The 21,176-nt window shown below is 40.8% G+C and overlaps 1 protein-coding gene across 1 annotated transcript in view; it reads right to left on the bottom strand.

Annotated features, from left to right (window-relative positions):
• Positions 1-1,443: 1,443 nt before the first annotated feature.
• Positions 1,444-21,176, bottom strand: part of LOC139912303 (inactive phospholipase D5-like) — a 63,900-nt gene continuing 44,167 nt past the window's right edge. The window contains exons 3-10 of the mRNA XM_078288724.1: positions 13,757-13,943; positions 11,145-11,253; positions 10,669-10,796; positions 8,075-8,272; positions 3,468-3,604; positions 2,966-3,131; positions 2,749-2,839; positions 1,444-2,006 (exon numbers count right to left, since the gene is read on the bottom strand). Coding sequence (XP_078144850.1) covers positions 1,444-2,006; positions 2,749-2,839; positions 2,966-3,131; positions 3,468-3,604; positions 8,075-8,272; positions 10,669-10,796; positions 11,145-11,253; positions 13,757-13,943 — 1,579 coding nt within the window. The remainder of the gene's footprint in view (positions 2,007-2,748; positions 2,840-2,965; positions 3,132-3,467; positions 3,605-8,074; positions 8,273-10,668; positions 10,797-11,144; positions 11,254-13,756; positions 13,944-21,176) is intronic.

The raw sequence follows: 21,176 nt of genomic DNA, 5'->3' as shown, positions 1-21,176 counted from the left end.
GCCCATCTTCTATCAGGAAAGGATATTGCACCTGTCTTAGAGCTGAAGTAAAAAAGACTGTAGTTTTTCAATTTTTCAGTGACTGATTGACAGTACCAGGCCATACCATATTGCCATACCAACTCATCAGGTGTTAAGTAATAAACACAGCAGAATAGGTATTTCATCTTATTTTGGAGACAAACATGACCTCTATAAAATAAAACTTTTGATATACTATACCATTGACAAAACTGTAGACAGTATGGTGTTTAGCTTGTGGCATTAAGACATAATGAGCACGATTTGATCAATCCCTTTAGAGCACCACTGGTTCTTAAACTATGGGTCAGGACCCAAAATGGGTTACGGCCTTGTTTGCTGGTGGGTCTCCTCATAACAAGACTAATGACATTTTAGGTCCTGTGCTGAAAAGTTTTAGAGGAATCCGTGTTAATAAACTTAAATTTTAAATGAACAAAAAGGCAAAATATTTCAACAGTACAGAAATACATTGATTCCAATTGTCTATATTTGTGTCCAATGGTGCAGGCAGGACCTGATAAGATCATGGTGTAATGCAATTTGTCTATTATTCTTCTCCTGTTAGTTTCATTTGATCAAGTCTAATTGCTGTCTACAAAGCTGACTGTGTCCCTCAGTGATTTGGTCCAGGGCTTTAGGTTTCATTGGAAGTTACTGGTAATAAATGCAGGTTATTAGGGTTGCAGTGATAATACTCTTTGAATGTGCAGTAACTTAGAATACTGCTGAAGATGCACAAAACTATTTACATAAGGCCCAATTATCCACCACCAATCTCAGTAAAGAGGCGTTGAGAAAACCACAACTTATTTGTAAAATTGCCTGCTAACTCTTCCATTACTTTGGAGTGTAGCTTTATCGAAGATGTTTAACGTTGCTTCCCATCTCTGCATAAGAATGGCAGGTGTCTGTCACACTCTTTAAAGGGTAATAAATCATAACTGCCACAAATAGTTGAAATGACATACAATATCTGTTGAGGTTTAGGCAATCAATAAGATTTCATCTGTTTCCTTTACTTGAGAGACCTCAAAGGAAAGAGACAGAGAAAAGATTAAATAAGCAGCAAGGTTGTAAGTCATTAATATTTCCTCTAAACGTCTTATTTGAAGATTTACATCAACTGTGTCCAACATTTTATGTTTCAGCAATCAAAAAGTTTTGGTTCTATTCTTATAGAATCCCTCAAAGTGCCAAACCGCAGAGGAGCATTTGCTTTCCAACCTGAGTTGTTCCATGTCTCTCCTCCTCCTGTTATCTGAATCAGATATTACTTAAATCTTCAATGTCCTTTGTGTTCTACAAAATGATAATAATAAAATGCTACAAAGACCCAGTGTAAGTCAGTTGTCGCTGGAAGAAAGCAATTCTCCAGACATCATTCAGTGAAAGGGAAGTTCAGCCCATAATGCCTTGCGGTCACAGGGACCCATTGGAGATCTCTCTGCTGCCGCTGCTCTCGGCTGTTTGTTTGGATGCCAGCGGGTCCATTTGGTTGTCATGGTAATTGATTTTGATTTGTACCTGTCCGTTGTCAAGGTGACTCATTTTGACCTGTCCCCTGTCTTGGTAACTGCCTATAATTGGCACCAGCCCATTGGCTACGTCTTGGTGACTCATTTTGCTGAGTTCCGGTCTGTTGTCATGGTGACTTGGTTTGATTGGCATCTCTCCATCATCTCTTGGACTGTTTCTCATTGGTGCAGGTCCATTGCTGTGTTGGCTTGTTCTGATAGGCGCCAGCCCGCTGTCCAGGTGGCTGGTTTTGATCGGCACCAGCCTGTTGATCTGGTGCTTGTTGCAGACAGGGATCTTATTGGTCTGCAGGGAGCGGGTGTAACGTGAAAACCAGTCCCTCTCAAACGCGGCCCGCACCTGCTCCACTACTGTAGAGTTCCTCTCTTCGATGCCCTCCGGCTGGCTGATCACCAGACCTGCGCCGGCGTTGAAGGTGAACTCATTCCCCACCCAGTCAAGGTTTCCTGTCAGGACACAGACAAGTTAACAAACAAATACATCAGCAGTCACCACAGTTTCAGACAAGACAACAAACAAGACAAAAAACACCATGCCAACTATCCCCAAAGCTGAAGCTGACAAAATAACAAGAATCATTTACAAACGATATGCCATGTAGTTCCAGTGTATAGCCACAACAAAGTTCTCAATCATCAAAGACAGTCCCGCTCTGTCACTCTCATGGTTTTCCTCTCTCCAGGCTGTAAGCTGTTTTCAGCTGTTGTTAAAGTGATTTTATGGTTAGGATTTTGGAAAACTCACATTGAAATTGCACCAAATAGTTTTCATTTTGTTTGGATTTGCCTTAGCTGTTGGCAAGCCTGCCAGGGCTGCACACATAATGAAGGGGAAATCATTGAAATCAATGAGTACCGCTAGCCATAAGCCAGCTTTAAGCTTGCAGCCACTGTTGCTGTACCCATTATATTCAATCAGGAATGCTGACAAAGGTAGCAAGTTGTTTTCAGGATTGCTTATGGATAAAGACTGAACCTGTTTTCCATAATGTGACAAGTGCCTTGTGATGAAAAATAACAGGCGAAAATTGCAAATGTCAAAGCATTTTTAAAATGGGCTGATTGATTAAGAGTTTTTGACAAATGGTGCATTCAGATCACTTTTTAAGCCCTAGTCAAAATGAGATTTGGATGAAGTGGGCAGAAAGATACAGGTGAAGGCAGTAAACAGTCTAGTCGATGAGCTCACCTAAATAAATGGCTTTCTCTGTCACCATAAACCTGTTGTGGTTGATTCCCTGGAGACTTCCATCCCTCTGCTCTCTGGGGCTGAAGAACTTCTACACACACACACACACACACACACACACACACACACACACACAGAGAGAGAGAGAGAGACAGATGTTCAGTGATTATACAGGGTGTGTCAGGTGTGAAGATAGTTGCGGTGGCCTGGTACTCACAGCTTCCAGTGAGCAGTTGGCCTGGTCCATGCACAGGCTCCTGAGGGACCAGACGAAGTTGAAGGTGAGTGGGTGGGTCTGCTCCCAACAGCTTATCAGCAGGCGGACCCGCACCTTCCTCAGGATCAGAGCCTCGCGGATCAGGCCGTCGATACGAGACCAGTACCTTGGCAAAGATACAGATACAGGCACAGACATAAACACACACACACACACACACATCATAGGCGCACATCCAAATGGACACACATGCATACACAGAGTTTAATCACCTGAATCAAAGCAAGGCATGAAAGCTGCTGTTGATAAACACCTGTCAAAACAAACTGAAGACAGCAACCCCGACAGTGGCAAACCTGACGTCGCAGTCGGCTCTATATCTGCTGGCAGTTCACGGTGTTGATAAACACTTGTCGAAGCATACTGAAGAAAGCAATTCCCAAAGTGGTAAATGTGATTTTGCAGTCAAGTGCAAATCTACAGTAGTAGGCTCGGCTCTAACCTGTGAGCGTTGGTGTTGAGGAGGGGCAGGTAATCGGTGATGGAGATATAGATGAAATGGTGGGCGTCCTGGATGACCCTGGAGATGGCTTCCAGATCGCTGCTCCGGTCTTTGGGGATGAACACGCTTGGGGAACTCTGTCGACATGAGAGGAAAAAAGGTGAAGATGATGAGGATGGCATTCCCATAAAAAGGATTCTGATCGATACGGCACTATGTTGCACTCTGACCTCTCTGAAGAAATGCATATGTGTAAGCTTAGACAGATATGTATAAAGACAAATTACAGCTACCATGAGTAATCAACACATATAATATACATACATATAATAATCATAATAATATACAATCATCATCGTCCTCCCAGTGGACAATTAGTTAAACTTCGACACTTTTCCCTTTTTCCATAATACCTATAATGAAACATGGGGATATACTGAGTAAAATGCCAACCAGGAGGATACATGCTCTTCATCCACTCTACACTCTAAACTCCACTCCACTCTACATACACACTACATTAAGGCTGCAGCTCTTTCCAGCACATTGGCAAAAACCTCATGACAGGCTATGAAGTGGTTTCATAACTTCAGACATGACAGAAATGCAAAAGTATGCATTATTATTCTGGCAACGCCTTTTCCTCTCTCTCTCTCTCTCTCTCTCTCGCTCTCTCTCTCTCTCTCAGGAACCTGGCACTTCTCAGATGCTTGAGTTATTTATTTTCAGTGTGTATCTATTCCCCCCCCCCTCTATTAAGGCTATACGCTTACATGATTATTAATTAACAGCCTTTTTCCAAACCCGAAGTGGGAGGAATTTGTTGTTTTCCTTTGTTACAGAGAAATTATATACAGTAGGCTGTGAGTGTGAGTGTGTGTGTGTGTGTGTGAATGTGTGTGTGCCTATTTGCATGTGTGTAATAATTGCCATGACTTGAAGTTTTAGTTTCAACGTCCATGGACTGGATATAGACAGACATCATTTGTACCCCGTGTAAGTTTAACCATGGATGTGAGTGTGCGCGCTTGTGTGTGTGTGTGTGTGTGTGTGTGTGTGTGTATATATTCATCTTCTGGAGACATTGCTCATTTCCCACCCAGCCAGAACATCTGGTTCCTGCTGACTGACATCACTCATCTCTGAGGCTGAAAGAGTGAAAGTGTCCTGCAGACACGCTCCTTATGACAAACTGACTCTCTCACCTAGCTGTCAGCTCCACTGGGAGGGTGTTGTACGCATTTACATGCTTCACATCACTGTTAATGAAAACCATGAGCAAGATATTTTCTGCACAAACGTTAGCGCAGAAACACTGTTTATACATCACACTGTCAGAAAAAAAGGTTCATTACGGTGCTATATAGGTTCTATCCTCTACCAAAGAACCATATAAAGGTTCTATAAAATTTCTGTAAGACAACAAAGAACCTTTTTTTTAAAAAAGGGTGCTTAAATTCATGAGCTTAATGAAAAATGCCCACTGCATAAGAATTAGTCTTTAAAATAAGTTTGTTTATTGAAAAACAAGATACTGGCAATGCAATAATTAAGATCTTGTTTCAGACAATAAATAAATAAATAATAAAGCCCTGCAAATAAGTAACAATATACAGTATATATAACTATATATGTATTTACTATATATAACTGCTCTATATACTGTATGTATGTATACATGTCTATAGGCCTACATACATGTGCATGTGGGTGTGTAAATATGTGTGTGTAAAGATAGATAGATAGATAGAGAGATAGATAGATAGATAGATAAAGTGCCGACTGATTAGTGGATTCAGTGTTATGTTTAAGGCAAAGTGGGAGAAATCGGAGCCCACAGAAAAGTGCCATTTATCCTATTAAACGTTCAATGACATGAATGGCTCTTCCCAATCTGCAGGTCGTATTTACGGTAGGCTAAATCCAATATGACATGAATGTGGCATTAGTCTCCAGTACAAACTTGGAGAAGCACCCAGCTGCAGCCTGCAGAACGGGGCGGGGCTACAGATCGGGGCGGGGCTACAGATGGAGGCGGGGGTACAGATGGGGGCGGGGCTACAGATAGAGGCGGGGGTACAGATGGGGGCGGGGGTACAGGTTGACCGCTAAACCAATGAAATCGACCGCTAAAACAATTAAATCAACCGCTAAACCAATGAAATCATCAAAGGCGTCAGTTAACCTAACGTTAACCTACCGTTAATTCCCAACTAAGTTAGCTAGTTAGCTTAGTGGAAGAACCTGTGGTTACAGATCTCTAATGTCTCAAACATATAGCGTTAAGATATCTAGTTTTTAGCACTCTATTCAGGGGGTTTTGAAATAGATGCTAGCTGGTTTAGCTGGCACAGAAAAGCGAAAGGAAATGAGGAAACGTGGTAACAAGTTCCACTTTTTCCTTATTGTTTCCATGTTGCCCCATGTATCAGAGCTCCTTCTAGCAATACACTTTACCCTGGTACTCCTGCCTACCATTAATATTGGCTACTACATGGCACAATATTGCCTATCTACTCCTTCATACTTTCACCTACAAACTTCATTCAAACTTTAAACTGTTCCGCTAATACTGGAATGAGGGGTGTGCATTCAACTTTTTCATACTCTTTATAATTTTTTAAGATATTCAACTTTTATCGCTAATTAATTCCACATACACAATCATGGTGAAATGTTCACAGCAGGTGAGGTCATCAACTGCCACAGAACTCATCACCTGTCACAGGCTCAGCTGTGCAGCCTTTGACCTGTCTAACTGTTTGTGTTTGTTGCAGATGCATCATGAAATGATGTAACGTTTTGGCCAGGACTTTGAGCTAAATCTTCAAGATGTGTAAACTTAGTAGTAAACTTGCTCCCTGCCTCTTCACTTGTCATTGTGGGACATGTAACCTTCAGCAGGAGAAAAATCTGGCAAAGCGAGTCTGGTAACCAACGATATTTCTCTGTAGGTACGGTTATTTTAGCCAGTAGCCTTTATGCATGGTTTATCCTAAGGGGCTTCTCTTTTGCTGTGTGTGTTTACAAATGTGTTGCGGTTTCTGTCACCCTCTAGTGGCCGCTTAGTCGCTTAGTGTAGCTTTAAAATCTTAACTGAAATTTTAATTGTATTTTTATTTTATTTGTGGTGCTGATATATTTTAATTACTGTGTATGCATGGAATGTTTTGTTCACTGTAATATTTTATATTGTGTAATGTAGCCTAAGATTTATATTGTGTATAGTAATATTTGTATATGGTGCAACTACTTTCAATACAGTCAATTTGAAACCGCCTCTCTCTTTTCTTTTTTTTTTCAATCTACAATAGGTTGGTAGTTGCAAAGGGCTTACTGTATGTTATTGAAGTTTTCAATATTATAGGTTGTTGGAAATAATACATTGAATTATTTATTTATTTGTTATTTATTTGAACAGTTAAATTCTTCATAAACTTCATATCATGATAATTCTGCAGAATTATTAAAAATATGTGGCCATCCATAAGGCAATAAAATGTTTGGGATATTGATTGAACCTTTAAAAGGTTCTATATAGAACCATTTTGTTTAGCAACAAAGAACCCCAAGGGTTCTTTTAAATGAGCCCTCTGAAATGATTCTATATAGAACCTTTTGAGGGTTCCAAATATGTACCAAGCTATAGAACCCTTAAAGGTTCTATATAGAACCACTTCTTCTTTGTGTGTGTGCAGTATGGACTCCAGAGTCTCACTGTGTCTGCCTCAGTGGATATGTAAATTGTTTCAGTTAATTTGTTCAAGTTAATTTTCTGTTGTGTAATATCATATTACAAGTCAGTCAGTCAAACAGTCACTGATGATTGATTTTACTTGTTAATCTTTCTTGCTATATGCAAAAACTAAATATTAATTGAGCCACAATATACATTATGCAAATGATCATTTTGACCAATTTGAAGTAGAAAGTAGAAAGTTTTCTGGAATTTGTCCGGTACAACTGAATCTATGGGATTGGAGACTTAAGTCCCACCCAGGCAAAACAAAAGTAAGCAATCATATCACAATGAAATGAAAAATGACAAATTTTTCATATCAAAATGTACACATAATAAATGCAAAAAATGTTATATTATATTTTCTCATATTTTTATATCAAAATCAGATTACTTTCACTTCCTGGAAAACAGCCTATTTTGAGCTTACCAGGATGTGTACATAAAAATTCCAACCAATAATACCATCACAGATGGTCCATCAGGTCATATAAAACCTGCAACTTCACAACTTTCAAAGTGGAAATATGGTGTGGCGGTGCATTTTTGGTTGTGCACACCCCCTGAAAACTCTGTTTGCTTTTTTCTAAAAAACCATGGTTGTGTCCCAGAGGCTGGAATTGATTCGTTTTATAGAACTCAGACTTTGTGACAGATAATTATGCACAAAAAAATGAATGCACAATCAACATTAGCTCTCCTCTCGCCTCAGCGACTTGCCGTAAGTCAGTTTATACAGAAGCTAGCCCAACGGTAGGCTACACATAAAAATGGCCTCCGCTCCGACCATCCATAAACATTGACTTGAATGAATGGCCGTTCTATCCATTCAAGTTCAGTGCTACAGAGCATAACTGCTGTCACTTACAGAGACGTAGGCCTGAGCCTTGGTGCTGTTGAGCGTCAGTTCCAGCGGCTCGTCCCTGTTGAACAGAGCGAACAGGCGCTTGGACCAGAAGGAGGGGATGAAGTCTTTGTACTGAAGCCCCCAGTAGAGGCTGAACACTCTGTGCAGGTCCAGCGCCAGACAGCTGCAGTCGTACACCAACACACCCAGCTCCTTCCTCTGGGGAATCAACACACAGCATCATTAGCATCACTGACACGATCTTCATCATCATCATCATTACTTTCATCATCAACATTGCCGCAGAAACACTGTACATCAACTCTTTTACTTTCCTTTCCTTTCCTTTCCATTTACTCCCCTCCAAGTAATCTTAACCATGTCTTTTTCTTTTCTCTATACACTTTTATGCACACATGCACACACACGCACACACACACACACACACACACACGCGCTCCTGTCCTCGGCCAAGCCACAGGCTCATCCAATTACAGGCCTTCACCCATCGTCACAGCAGCCTCTCACAGCAGGGAATGAAGACACTACAGTTGTTCTTTTTTCTTTCTCTTTTTTTCCCCTCTTTTCTCTCTCCTTAATTTTCATTTCAAAGAGACACTCCTCAGCTTCAGATTGTCTCAGCTTGTACCTTCCCAGAAACCTTTGCCTCTCTTGCCCCACAGGCTCGCTCTCTCCATTAACTTTTGAGCAACATATTCCAGATAATATGGAATTCTAGTTACTAAGGTCTTATTTGGGATGAGCTATTTTATATGCATCTTCATCTCCAGTGAAACAACATCTCTTTATACGCTCCACAATAGACTACATATAGGCCTACACTCCACAAAAGACTGCAAATACCAACAGTTTATGGGTAAAGTGTGTACACTCAAGGGTAAAACTTGTGCTGTAGCCAATAAATATTACATGGCCAATAATGATAAAGGACACTGGGTAAAGCCAGACCTCCAGAACACACTGGTCTCTGGAGAGAGGTAGTGAGAGTGTAGTTTTGTTCACCCATATAAAATAAATTCTACTTTATTAAGAAACATTTCTTATTTAGGATGGTGAGGCTCTGGAAAAGGCATACAAACTTAAAATCCACTATAAACGTAAGGAAAAATCCACTGATCCTCTGATACTGGTACACTGTTTTATATCATTAATCTGTGCTGTTTCAGTGCATTCCAGGAGTTATTTTGTGATGAAGTGTAATTTACTTTTTTGGTGTTCCCACTTTCCTCAACTTGCCTCGTCTACTTCTACTTCAGGTGGTGATTTCCTACATTTCCCAGAATGACTTTCTGCAATCCCCCGAGAACAGGTGTGAATTTGTTGCATTCATCTGTGGGTTATAAGTGTAGGTGGAGAGAGTGATAGTGATACTGATAGTGATAGCATAGTTAGAGCGGGTTTTTCCAGTCAAGAAAAATTTACAGTTGTGACCCAAACACAGCATGTCTTGTGGCTGCACTGCATTCTGGTCTATTGAGGCTACTGTCGGTAGAGAAATTAGTAACTCTTCCTCTTCTAGGATGGATTTTTCTCTAGAAAGAAGCCTTTGCTCTCTCTGAGGGACTAACACCAAAACCTGACATTGATGTTTTAAACAGCTGAACTTTCTATTAGACTCCATTGTAGCTGTGCTGGAAATATCTTGACGTGACATCATGCCCTCTGTTTGGGCAGTTGTACACGGGAATAAGAAAAATCCATCACCAACAAAATGGGAAAGAAATGCAAGGTACATCAAGAACAGCTGTAATGATCGTTAGTATTGGGTTGTTAAATGTATACATGTATAAGTTAAATTCATTAAGAATCTATGTGAATACACCTAAAATTAATATGTACAAATACGTTCTGGTTTGGGGCAGTGAATAATCCTCCCCTGTCACCTTGAGCCCTGGTTGCAATTCAATTGCAATCCATCACCAGAAATCAAGGCCCTGTGGATGTCTAAAGATAGATAGGGCCGGATAACAAATGGGTCTGCAATTTAATGAACTATCCAAGATACTCAGCTTTGAAGAAGGAGATGAAAGAATGGCCACTTTCTATTTTTGGAAGCCACCCCACCTTGCTTGCCCCCCCCGATCCCCTCACCTCCCCCCTTTTTGAGGAAGAGGACTTCAGTGAGCCGCCAGACAGTGAAGTCTAACATGCATCTGCAAAGATACAGTCTCATCCTGTGTGTGTAAATGTGTTTGGATAGGCACCGTGTGGATAGGTGTGTGTGTGTGTGTGGTGTGTATGCATGTCTACACCAATCATACATCAACTGAACATTTTGAAATGTCTCAATCGTGACATCATGATTTGCAAATCCAAGCTCCGTTCTGTAAAAACCAGAAATGGGATTCTAATCGTGATTTTGGATGATACTCTTTCCAAGTGAGACATGGACGTATGGGCGTATTCAATCTTGTATTTGCAGAATTTACTATCTCTGGATTTACAGAACTGAGTTTAGGGTGGTGGTGTTTGGACAGAAATATATCTCCATACAGCCCCAAACTTGGTACGTGTGTGTCTGTGTGAGATACGTGTGTGAGTATGCACATGTGTGTTTCTGTGTGTGTGTGTGTGTGTGTGTGTGTTGTAGATACCGTGGCCAGGGACCTCCAGTCCATGCTGGCACTTCCGATGTAGAGGTGTTTCCTATCAACCACCCAGAAGGAGGAGTGGAGGTGGCCTCTGGTCAGCGCTGTCATGTTCACATAGTGGACCTCAGCACCTAGGAGAGAGAGAGAGAGAGAGAGAGAGAGAGAGAGAGAGAGAGAGAGAGAGGGAGAGGCAGCAAGAAAGATTAAGAGAAAAATTTAGATATAGAAAGACAGCAACAAAGAGAGAAAGACAGAAAGAGAGAGACAGAGAGAGAAAGAAAAAGAGAGAAAGAGTGAGTTACATGGAATACGAGAGATCAAGAGATAGACAGAAACAAGATCAACAAGAAAGGGAAATGCAGAAAGACAGAGGGAGAGTACACAGACGAAACAGAGACAAAAACAAGCTGCTGCATGGCTGAACACACACACACACACACACAGACAGAACATATGATACAGTGAGAGTGAGAGCTGACTGTGTCTGTCGAGCATCTTGAGCTCGGGCGAGTCGATCATCCCGCTGGAGATCTTCAGCTGGATTCCTTTAGCCTTCAGCCCCTGGAGTCTGGACAGCAGAGCTCTGCCCTGCATGGGGGAAACACATGAGAGCCAAACCACTGCTGTCACATGAAAATCACATATATCCAAACTGCTTTTCAAGAGTTAAAGTGGTAATCAGAGGTCATTTGTGATGTTTCTGCACTGCACTTCCCAGATATCACTTGTCAGTCCAACAGTGTGTCCAGTATACCGTGACATCTTTTTGCTTGGATTTCTTGTCGACAAAGTTTGAGTTTCTGTAGGCGGCGCTCTTTTGTTTGTCTGTTCTGCCGTGTTGGCTATCGCTGCTCATGCCAACTGCAGAGCTCTTCTATTTATTCCAAACAAAGAAATGGAAATGTAAAACGCATCGCTTCCTGTGCGCCAGAGGATTTTTCCCAGGAAAGACCAACCTAACACGGGGTGTTTAGAACAGCAAATGTAAAAGCTTTTATGAACTGGGTATAGGTTGAATCACTATTGTGTTATACATCAGCGATAGGGAGGAGGATAATGCACATTTATTTATATCAAAATGTCACAGATGATTAGAGTGGCCTTTTGGTAACAGAGAGCGTCCAAAAAACGCAGGACCAAGGTTTTGCCCCTGTGTCAAGGGGAGCAAAAAAAAGGATTAATAACTATTACATTATTTTTGGGGTCCCATGTTGATGAAATGTACTCAGTTCCAGAAAAACAAAAATGGAGTTTTTAAAATAAGTAAAATTGTACCCTTCACCTAATCCAAAGTGATCCAAAGACTATTTTCCGGTTTCTATGGGTTATCCTGAGATCCTACAACTAAAGTACACTGAATGTACAAATTATTAGACACGTACTCTTTTCATGAAGCACACTGACGAGGTGAATCCAGGTAAAAGCCATTATCCCTTATTGATTTCCCTTATTACAGTAAAGCTCTACCAATCACAAAGGAGGAGATGTAGATGAAGAGAAGCAGACGGGTTAAGAGGCAGATTTTTAAGCTTTGAGACAACTGAGATGTGGCTTGCGCAAAATGGGCTGCAACTCAATACCAGGACGATGTCCCTAATATTTTGTACATTCAGTGTATATCACTTTACACCAAACCTGCCAAAGGAGACACTGTTGACATTGGGAACCAAGTTTGTTGTTTCAAAACATATTGAACTTTTATAGAATGACCATTATTTGTTTTTTTAAAACTAAAGTGGTTTGATGAAAATGACAAATCTTCCCTGTGTTGTGCCATACAAGGGTTCCTAAGCTAAACTGGAATTGGAATTTCTCCAATCAGTGTGATTGGTAGTGAGGTTGCCTATCAGGCTTTCAAGCGCAGATTTGAAATGAGCCAAGGGAGCCTGAACGAAAGTGGAAAGAAACTAGACACCCTGTAAAGTCTGTTTTCCCTTGTTGCCTTCAACAAGCTAATGTGCAGATAACAAACAATCACAGCACCACTCACTCAGTTTGTCCTTTGGCCAATTTAAGCAACCTGATTGCTAGCTGCAGCACTAAAGGTGTAGCAGTGACACACGGGGGGAATTATAAGCTCTTTGTTTTGCACATCGCTTTGCAGGCAACACGAGCACCCAGTCACTGGCTTCATTTTCTCTGATTTGAGACAAGGTTGCTGACGTTGACCATGGCTGACTTTGGTTCCTCATTTGTAGGTGAGGAAAAGTTGGTTACAGCTGAACATTTTGGGTGACACAGGACATTTGAATGTGCTGTAGAATGCAGAATGCAGAATGACAGCCATTCTGCTCAGTATGGGTTCCCAAAATATCCGCACATGACTGTCCATCTCCACCCCTACCCCCACACATTTGTAGCTTTGCCTTTATATTAAATTTTCTGGTCCAGTCTCAATGGTCTCAGTTTTTGGCAGCTGTTTGGGAAGAGATTGCTGCAGACTCAGGCCATTAGTTGTTCTCTGCCCTGACGCCCCTGAGGCAGCTATTACTCCCCAATCCACAGCCCGGGGCTTTCATTAGCCCTGACACATCCTACTCTTTAAAATGAACCTGTGTGTGTGTGTGTGTGTGTGTGTGTGTGTGTGTGTGTGTGCATATGGCCTGGCCTAACCTCCTGGCCAAATGTCAAAAACAGACATCCAATTCAAATCTACAAGAGATAACTCACTTCAAGAACACTGAAAACAGTCTAGACTGGTATTTTACCAACAAGGAAATGGCTGAAAAGGAGAGTTATTGATTTCTTACTCTGGAGATCATTGTCTCTGTTCCACTCTGTTTTGGCAACTGACAGAATCAGTTCACCATGGGTTTACTTTCACTTAAAGTCTGATTTGGCCAAATGAGAAAACCATCCCCCTGTCGAATGATCTTTCTTGATATGATGATATGAGAGAGATGGATTTGACTGGTTCAGGATATAATTGCTTATTGTATGAAGGCAGTGAAACAGCTCTTCTCACACACTTAACGCTGATTATTTTGAGATTTGTTCAGACAGAGAGACAGAAGAGGAGACAGAGAAATAAAAAAAAAAAAAGCCACATCTTTTGTAGAGCCAAGTCCCTGTTGGCTTGCTCTGGTCTTACCTGTCTGGCAGCAGGCTGGAAGCTGGATTCATAATCGGAGGAGTTGAGGAGCCACAGCGGGGAGACGATCTCTACGGCCCGGGCGGCTCGGTCCAGTAGGTTGTGGAGCCCCACCGAGAGAGGGAGGTGCGCTGTACCATTGTCTAAAAAGGAGACATCTTCCGGGATGTTCTCCACAAGCACTACCCTGTGGAAACAAGCAGAGACAAAATTGGAAACAAGCAAAGAACAAAAAAGTCTTTAAGTTGCATAAAGAAGATGGAGGGGAAAAAAATCATCTGGGACCTGTAATTGAAAAAAGACTGTGAAAAGCGGAAAAATATCATTAGACTAAGCCACAGAGGCCTGTTAATGGAAAGCTGTAGAGGAAATTAATGTGAGGTTCCCTGTCTTTCACAAAGCAATTATGTGTGTTTGTATTAGAAGACAGAATTATTATGAGCTCGGGTAAATGCACATGGCACGGTGCCAGTGAAATTAGGTTATATTCCTTCTTTTTTCACCCAAGATTGCTCTATGACTCATCGGTTCTCCGCACCTATCCTCCCATTTCCCTGGATCGTTAGCTTAATGAGAGGAAATCGAGGTTTCTGGATTTTACATGCTCCTGCATTCGATCAAGCATCATTAAATCTTCTGCAGGTTGCTGCTTTGCCTTTGGCAGGGATGAGGATGGGTGAAGGTTGATGTGCAGGCCGGTCAACAGTGCAGAGATTCAACCACACCTGGGAAGGAAAAACTAACTCATTTTTAGTATATTCATGCTGCTTTCCTCATACACACTACTCCCTAGACTATCTAATTTTTGATGCAGCCATCAACAGTCTGAGGGAATATAGTTGCAGCAAACAGCATACAGTGACAAATATACAGAGACATTACCAGTGTACTGTATCTCAATTTCCACAGATGGCACGAAGCAATGAAGGGTCTGTATGCTTGAGTGGATCTGTTAACGCTTCAGTGCAGTCAGTTTTTTTTCTCTCTATCATAACGGTGTATCACCAAGCTGAAGAGAAATGCGTTCAGTGGAGGTTATTTTGTGGCTATTTTAACGTTTGAAACTGTCTTTGCGTTTTCTGTCAAGGTACACAGTCAAGTTATGTGACTGAACATGACTCTCAGCTATCCCTTGTATATCCAAGTCCCATTCTCGCTCAACAGGATGTCTGGGAATGACAGGGGGATTAGGAGCGGAGTCAACATATTGAATTGGCTGTGGCAGCCCCGCAGCTGCAGGCACACACACACAGCCAGGCTATTATCAAGCTCCAGTGCTCACCACATTCTGTCTATCTGGCCCGGTCATCGATTCATGCCACTTGCACTAAGACAGACAGATAAAGGGAGAGAGGGAGGGTTTCACAAGTCAAGTGCTCAGCCATGGTGAACAGTGTAGATAGAAATTCCTAGGCTACAGGCTGTGGCTGATTAAATCTCTGGATAAAATGCTGTCACAGAAACCAGCAGAGTCAGTCCTGCTCAAGACTTTACACAAATTCGTGAGAGGATACGATACTGTATGTTACAGTAAATATACTGCAGTTTGGTTCTGTGGCTCAATGGGTCGAGCATGGCATTAAAGTCGCCCATATGTGACGAGCGCTCTGAGCTGCGTTCACCACTAAGTAGGGTGAAAGATTTCTTGATACATCATCAAGTGCGCAAGGTAGTGTGGGATGTAAAAACATTAGAAGACACCAAATTATCTCTTTATACCACTATTTTATACCCTGAGTAATCTTGTAAAACATGATGTTATTTTTGTGAGCTTTAATCTACCCAGCACACTACCAGTCATTTACGTATTACTATACACATGGACAGGATGTCATCATGAATGGATGTGCAATTAATTTGCTTGTTGCTCACACAGAAATGTCATATATTGCAAGGTTGACATGAGTATAAAACCTGTTAAAAAAATACAGATTTATTTTCAACTCAAGTTTTCAAGATAGGGAAAACAAACCTTTCACGTTTATTGAAAAAGAAAAAATAATTGAGTTGCTATTTCATGGGGATGTAGGGGGAAAATCAGTCATGTTGTGTTCATGGCAACAACATTCCAGGTGATTTATCTTTTCTGAATCTGATTTGTCTCATCTGATTCATCTGATTAACCATTCCAGATTTTTTTTTTTTTCATAGAGTTTCGATTTGTCTGAAGTCTGACTGAAATCTGACTGCATATAACAGCGTGTAAGTTAGAGCGGACTCCCTGGCTAGCAGTTTGCTGCTCGGTAATATCAAAATGATCTTAGCACTTGTTCTGATCAGAGCACAGGGTCATCCAAAGTGTGACAGCTGGGGGTTGAGTAAGTGCTTCGCTCAAGGGCACATCAGTGGGCACTGCAGGTGATAATGTACTGGCATAGTGTCGAGACACCAGTTGCCAGCACACAGCTTGAATATGTATTGTTGGCTAAGGTAAAGCTCAGTCAGGTTTTGGAAACTGGCCAGGGGTCAAACTGTAGGACTTACACCCTCTGTGATCATACATACTGATTTCTCCTCATGGAAATGGTAATCAATGGACTAGTGAAGCACTATTTGGGAAAAATACAGTTCGCACATGTCTGAGGAGTCACACAGTCTGAGGAGTGAACACAGAGAGCAAGTAAAAGGAAAAGAACAGCGAGAGTAGGGAGAAGGAAACCAATATAGAGGGATGTGATGAAATTACGAAGAAGATTAACGTTCATCACACAGTGTAGTGTATCTCACTTTACTGCGAAAAGTAGGCTGCAAAAGACAGTGAAAACTGGGACAGATAGCTACAGTGTGACAGTGCAGAACATAAACACTACACAACAATGAAAAAACGAGGATAGATGGAAAGCAGAAGATGGAGCAGGAGGAGGTGGATGAGAGAGGAAAGAAAGGAGAGAGGTAATCTTACTCAATACCAAATCCTCTCAGTCCATTCTAATGGCAGTGGGGGGGTGATGAATGGTGATTTTGAGTAGGTTGAACAGCCAGACAAGCCTTGGTATTAAAGTCGGAGAAATGAGGGAGAGCATTTGTTTCTGCCTGCAGGGAATTCATCGATTGATTCAGTCTGTGGCGTCCATTGGCCCTCTCCTTTGTAACCCATCTGTGCACTCATGGGTGTGATTCAGCCTCAGCACTTGATACCTAAGTGATGTAAACTGTATATGTGCGCGTCAGTGTGTGTGTGTGCGTGAGAGAGAGAGTGTGTGTCTCTGAATGTAAAACTAAACTTCCCTCACCTTCTGAATGATAATGGATTCTCACCTTAACTCCGGTAGACAAGCTCACAGTTGGATTACTCAACTTTTTTTCTTAAGAACGATGGGCGCTCCATCCTATAAGCTTACATGTATTCCAAAAAAAATAAAAAAAACATCTCACACCATTACAGAGCAGTCAGTGCTGAGGAAAGTTTCCATGCTTCAAAAAGCCACAATGCCGATAGCACACCATTATACTATAAAAAGAATGCAAATGTTCACTTTTCATTTTCAACTGACAATAATGAATAATAATCTATATTATATTATTATAATATTAATATAATATTCTTTATTTATATAGCACTTTTCAAAACAAAATTACAAAGTGCGTCACAACCAAGAAAAAAAAGGACGATGACAAAGGTCATTAAAGAAAGGAAGTAACAAAAATAATCCCAGTCATAGGGATGGAACAAAAGGAGAAAAATGTGAAATGCGAATAACAATTACATTTTTATTGTTCCTTCCTATAAAAATAAATACTAACAAAAGTCCATAACTCTAATAACCTTGCCAGAAATATTTAGAAATGTTTCCATAGCTCACACCTATCACCGATGACTTAGGTCTATATGAATATTAATGGGGCTCAACAAACCCCCTTGTAATATACCGAATACATACTGTAAATACAAACTGACATTTTTTACACTTTGAGTAATCATGTTGAGAATAGCAGTGTGGCAGAGGCAGCTCCAACATCTGATATTAATTATCCATCCTCTCATGAGCTGCATGGCCCGTCCTCTGGGTTTATAGTGGCTGTGGGGATTAATGTGGATATCACAGTGGCTGTTCCTATTGTTTTCCCTGCATGCTATCGATTTAGAAGATAGATACTGAGTGTTTCATCAGGTACAACCAAAATACTGTCTTTATGGCAAGAAGGAGGCATTATCCTTCTTATATGAGCTGCACTCAGGATGCAAATTTCAATCAAATCAAAATCTGTAATCTTGTGGCTCTGTGAGATGATCCTCTCTGTTTTATACAAATGTTTGTAGTAGTAGTACTTCATTCATTACATATAGTAGTAGAATATTTTAAAATGTAATATCAGCAGTTGACCACATTACAAAACTGACTGAGAATGCTTTGGGTGTAGTAGACAACCGGAATCCCCACAATCCTGAAAATAAGTGCTACCAATATTAACTGTATTGCATCATGTAGCATACAACATATGAAAACTGTCAACATGTTATCATCTCAACATACTAAACCATACTGAAGTGTTGCATTGCCGCTTTCCATGGCTGGCTAATTTTACCACCACATTCACACCATTAGAAACTATTTTTCTGACATATAGTAAATCAAACATGAAAAACTGCTGGAAACATCCTAGTATTTTCAACATACAAAAATTCCAAAATGTTTTGTAGGCAATTTCATATCTTGAAGCAGTCAACTGTTAGACTGCAGATTTTGGGGCCATGGCAGGTCTAGTTCTCCAAGCATGGCTATTTGGTTTCTGCCCTTCCATGACACAACTGTGGATCAATACTAACCTGCTTATCAGCCGTCTGACACCGGGCAATTAGACATGTACATGAGGTATCCATCAGACTGGCGTTTAGATAACATCAGATGAGAGGCGATAAATTGCTCCTAATTTGTTCCTACAACATAGTATTACGCAATACTGCCGCATAATGAAATGCCAGCAATAGCAAAATGAGTAGTTGAAAAGCAAATAAAGGCGAGTTGTGTGATTGCAGTTTTTCATCATCAGAAGGGAAAATATGAATCTAATTAATTTTGTTTTGGATTTTACTAAAAATAAATGAAACAACAGTCTGCATCAGTGGAAGAAAATGATTTTTTTCCATGCAGTAAGATGAGGGCATGATGTCAGCAGCCCAGCTGAGGACCTGCCCTCTTTTCCACTCCTTATTAGCTACAACTCCAGATGATTCATTCTCTAGGCAAAAACAGATTAAAGGGAAATCTACATAACAAAATAACCAACTGTGTGTGACATTTCTAAATTACAAAATCGCAAACAAAAAGCTGCTGAGTCATCATTTGGGCAGCTAAAAGGCGCAGGAAGAGTTTTCTTTCTGAGGGAGAGGAGAGGAATGGCTGCATAGGCAAGGTAGCTGATCAATCTACTTCAGTTACTCCGTAAAAATGTACTTGCATTTCATCTTCAGCTTGATCATGTGATCATTTTTCAAATTGTGATCACACTTGATTTAAAAAATGACTGTGACTGAATAAAGGCTGTGCATGCATTTCCCTTGATAAACTACAGCTACGAGTTTCAGTGCACCGCATTATAAATGTCCCTAACTAAAAGTAATTTATCATGACTTTTTCCTATTTTGCACTGAAGTTTGCTTTGAACAAACTACTGTACTTTTTTTTTTTTTAAATCATAATATAAATTATATCATACTATACTTCTGCACCTCATAGGTCTTTCAGATGAGCTTACTACTTTTTCACTTTAAGATTAAGTAACAGTGTACACTTGGATTTCTAATTGCACACATATCTGAAATTTGATTGAAAAGTTGTAAAGTCTGGGGCGTCCTGGTGGCTCAATCTGGCCCAGGACTTTTGTTTGTTGCATGTCATCCCCCTCCCAGTTTTTCCTGTCTCTTTCCACTTTCATATGTCTAGTGAAGGCAAAAAATTCCAGCCAAAAGATAGTCTTTAAAAACAAGAAAAGATGTAAAGTCTTGAAATGACCAGGGCCCTTAGATAGCAAGCCAATAACAGCTGATGAATCTATTAATCTCTCTCTTTTCATTCATTTCACCCCCAAATCTACCTTCAAATATCTTCCTTCCATTCACACTCCTTCTTTCTGTATCTCTCCCTCCATCTGGTTTACCCCCACTCCCCATCACCCCTTCCTCTCTCCCTATTTCATCATGCTACTCCCCACCTTTCTCGCCCTCCAGAGCCTTAGGGTCCTTCAGAGGAGAGGAGAGGAATCAATTTCAGCTTTACAAGTTGGAATTACATTTTCAGCCTTCACAGAGGGAAAGCTTTCTCAGCAGGGTTGTTAAATGGCTGATTTGGTGAAGGAGAAGGAGAGAGTAGCCTCATGGATGGACATAGGCATAACGAGAAAGATAAGAGAAGGTAAGGATCCTGGAAAGAAGAAACTCAAGGCTGAATGGTAAATTCAATGAAAAAAATGTAATGGAGGGAATCCAGTGGGGAGAGAAGAATAGGAGAGCAAGCTTGCTGCATCAGCCAAACAAATGTGCTGATAAGCTTATTTCACTGGACCCCCACGACATACTGCAGTGGTTTTCAAACTTTCTGTCTGGGGATCCATGTGTTGAAAGAACTTTTTTAGAAAACCTGAACTGATTTTGTGGGAGACTTTGTAAAATCTGGTTTTAGGCAACTTTCAGAATTTTAATGAGCCCACCTATCATTTCAGGGACTTTGGGGGAGGCAATGGCAGCGTAATATAGCTCAAATTCAAATCTACATCAGCACTAATGTAATTGTGATGGAATACAGACTTGTTAATGGTGCTACGTGTGGCATGTTCACATCAATAAATCATCACCACATTAATTTTGAGGCATTAGTGTAATTACTGTAATTATGAAACAATCACTGAGAAGATTGGCAGCCTCTACCAGCCTCTTCACTGCATTTTACATAGTGCACCGGGTCAGATTTTGAGAGGAATATGCTGGATTGCTTCATTGCACAAAGGGAGATTGCTTTACAGCACAAAACAGGAAGGGGGGCCACTGTTCTTCCAGCACAAACTGAGCTTTCAGAGTTTCTTGCAATGGCAGAATGGATGATGGAAAAATCCCTTCCAACATGTTTATCCTCTTCAGTAAAGTCAAAGAGAAAACAAATGCATGCTGAGTGACGCCAGGGAGGGAGCGGGGGGACAAGAAGCAACATCCTCTTTGTGACAGCAAACAGGGTTTATGGGAAATGTGGTCTTAATTTTGATAAACACTAGCACTGTCAATTCCACTAGCATAAGAAAGAGGCTACCATCATCTCAACCATAGTCTATTGTTTACAGTAATTATACTGAGGCATGAATTTGACAATGATTTATTAATGGTTAAAAATGCTATGCATAGCACCTTAAATAAATGAAACACAGTTATTCCTTACACATGTCCATCAGCATGCACATTTGCACGCACAGGATGTGTTGAAGGAACAAG

The sequence above is a fragment of the Centroberyx gerrardi genome, chromosome 15 (genome assembly GCF_048128805.1).
Source record: "Centroberyx gerrardi isolate f3 chromosome 15, fCenGer3.hap1.cur.20231027, whole genome shotgun sequence".
In the NCBI taxonomy this organism is placed as follows: Eukaryota; Metazoa; Chordata; class Actinopteri; order Beryciformes; family Berycidae; genus Centroberyx; species Centroberyx gerrardi.
Note: the sequence above shows the minus strand (reverse complement) of the source record. Positions and strands in the feature narration are given on the sequence as shown.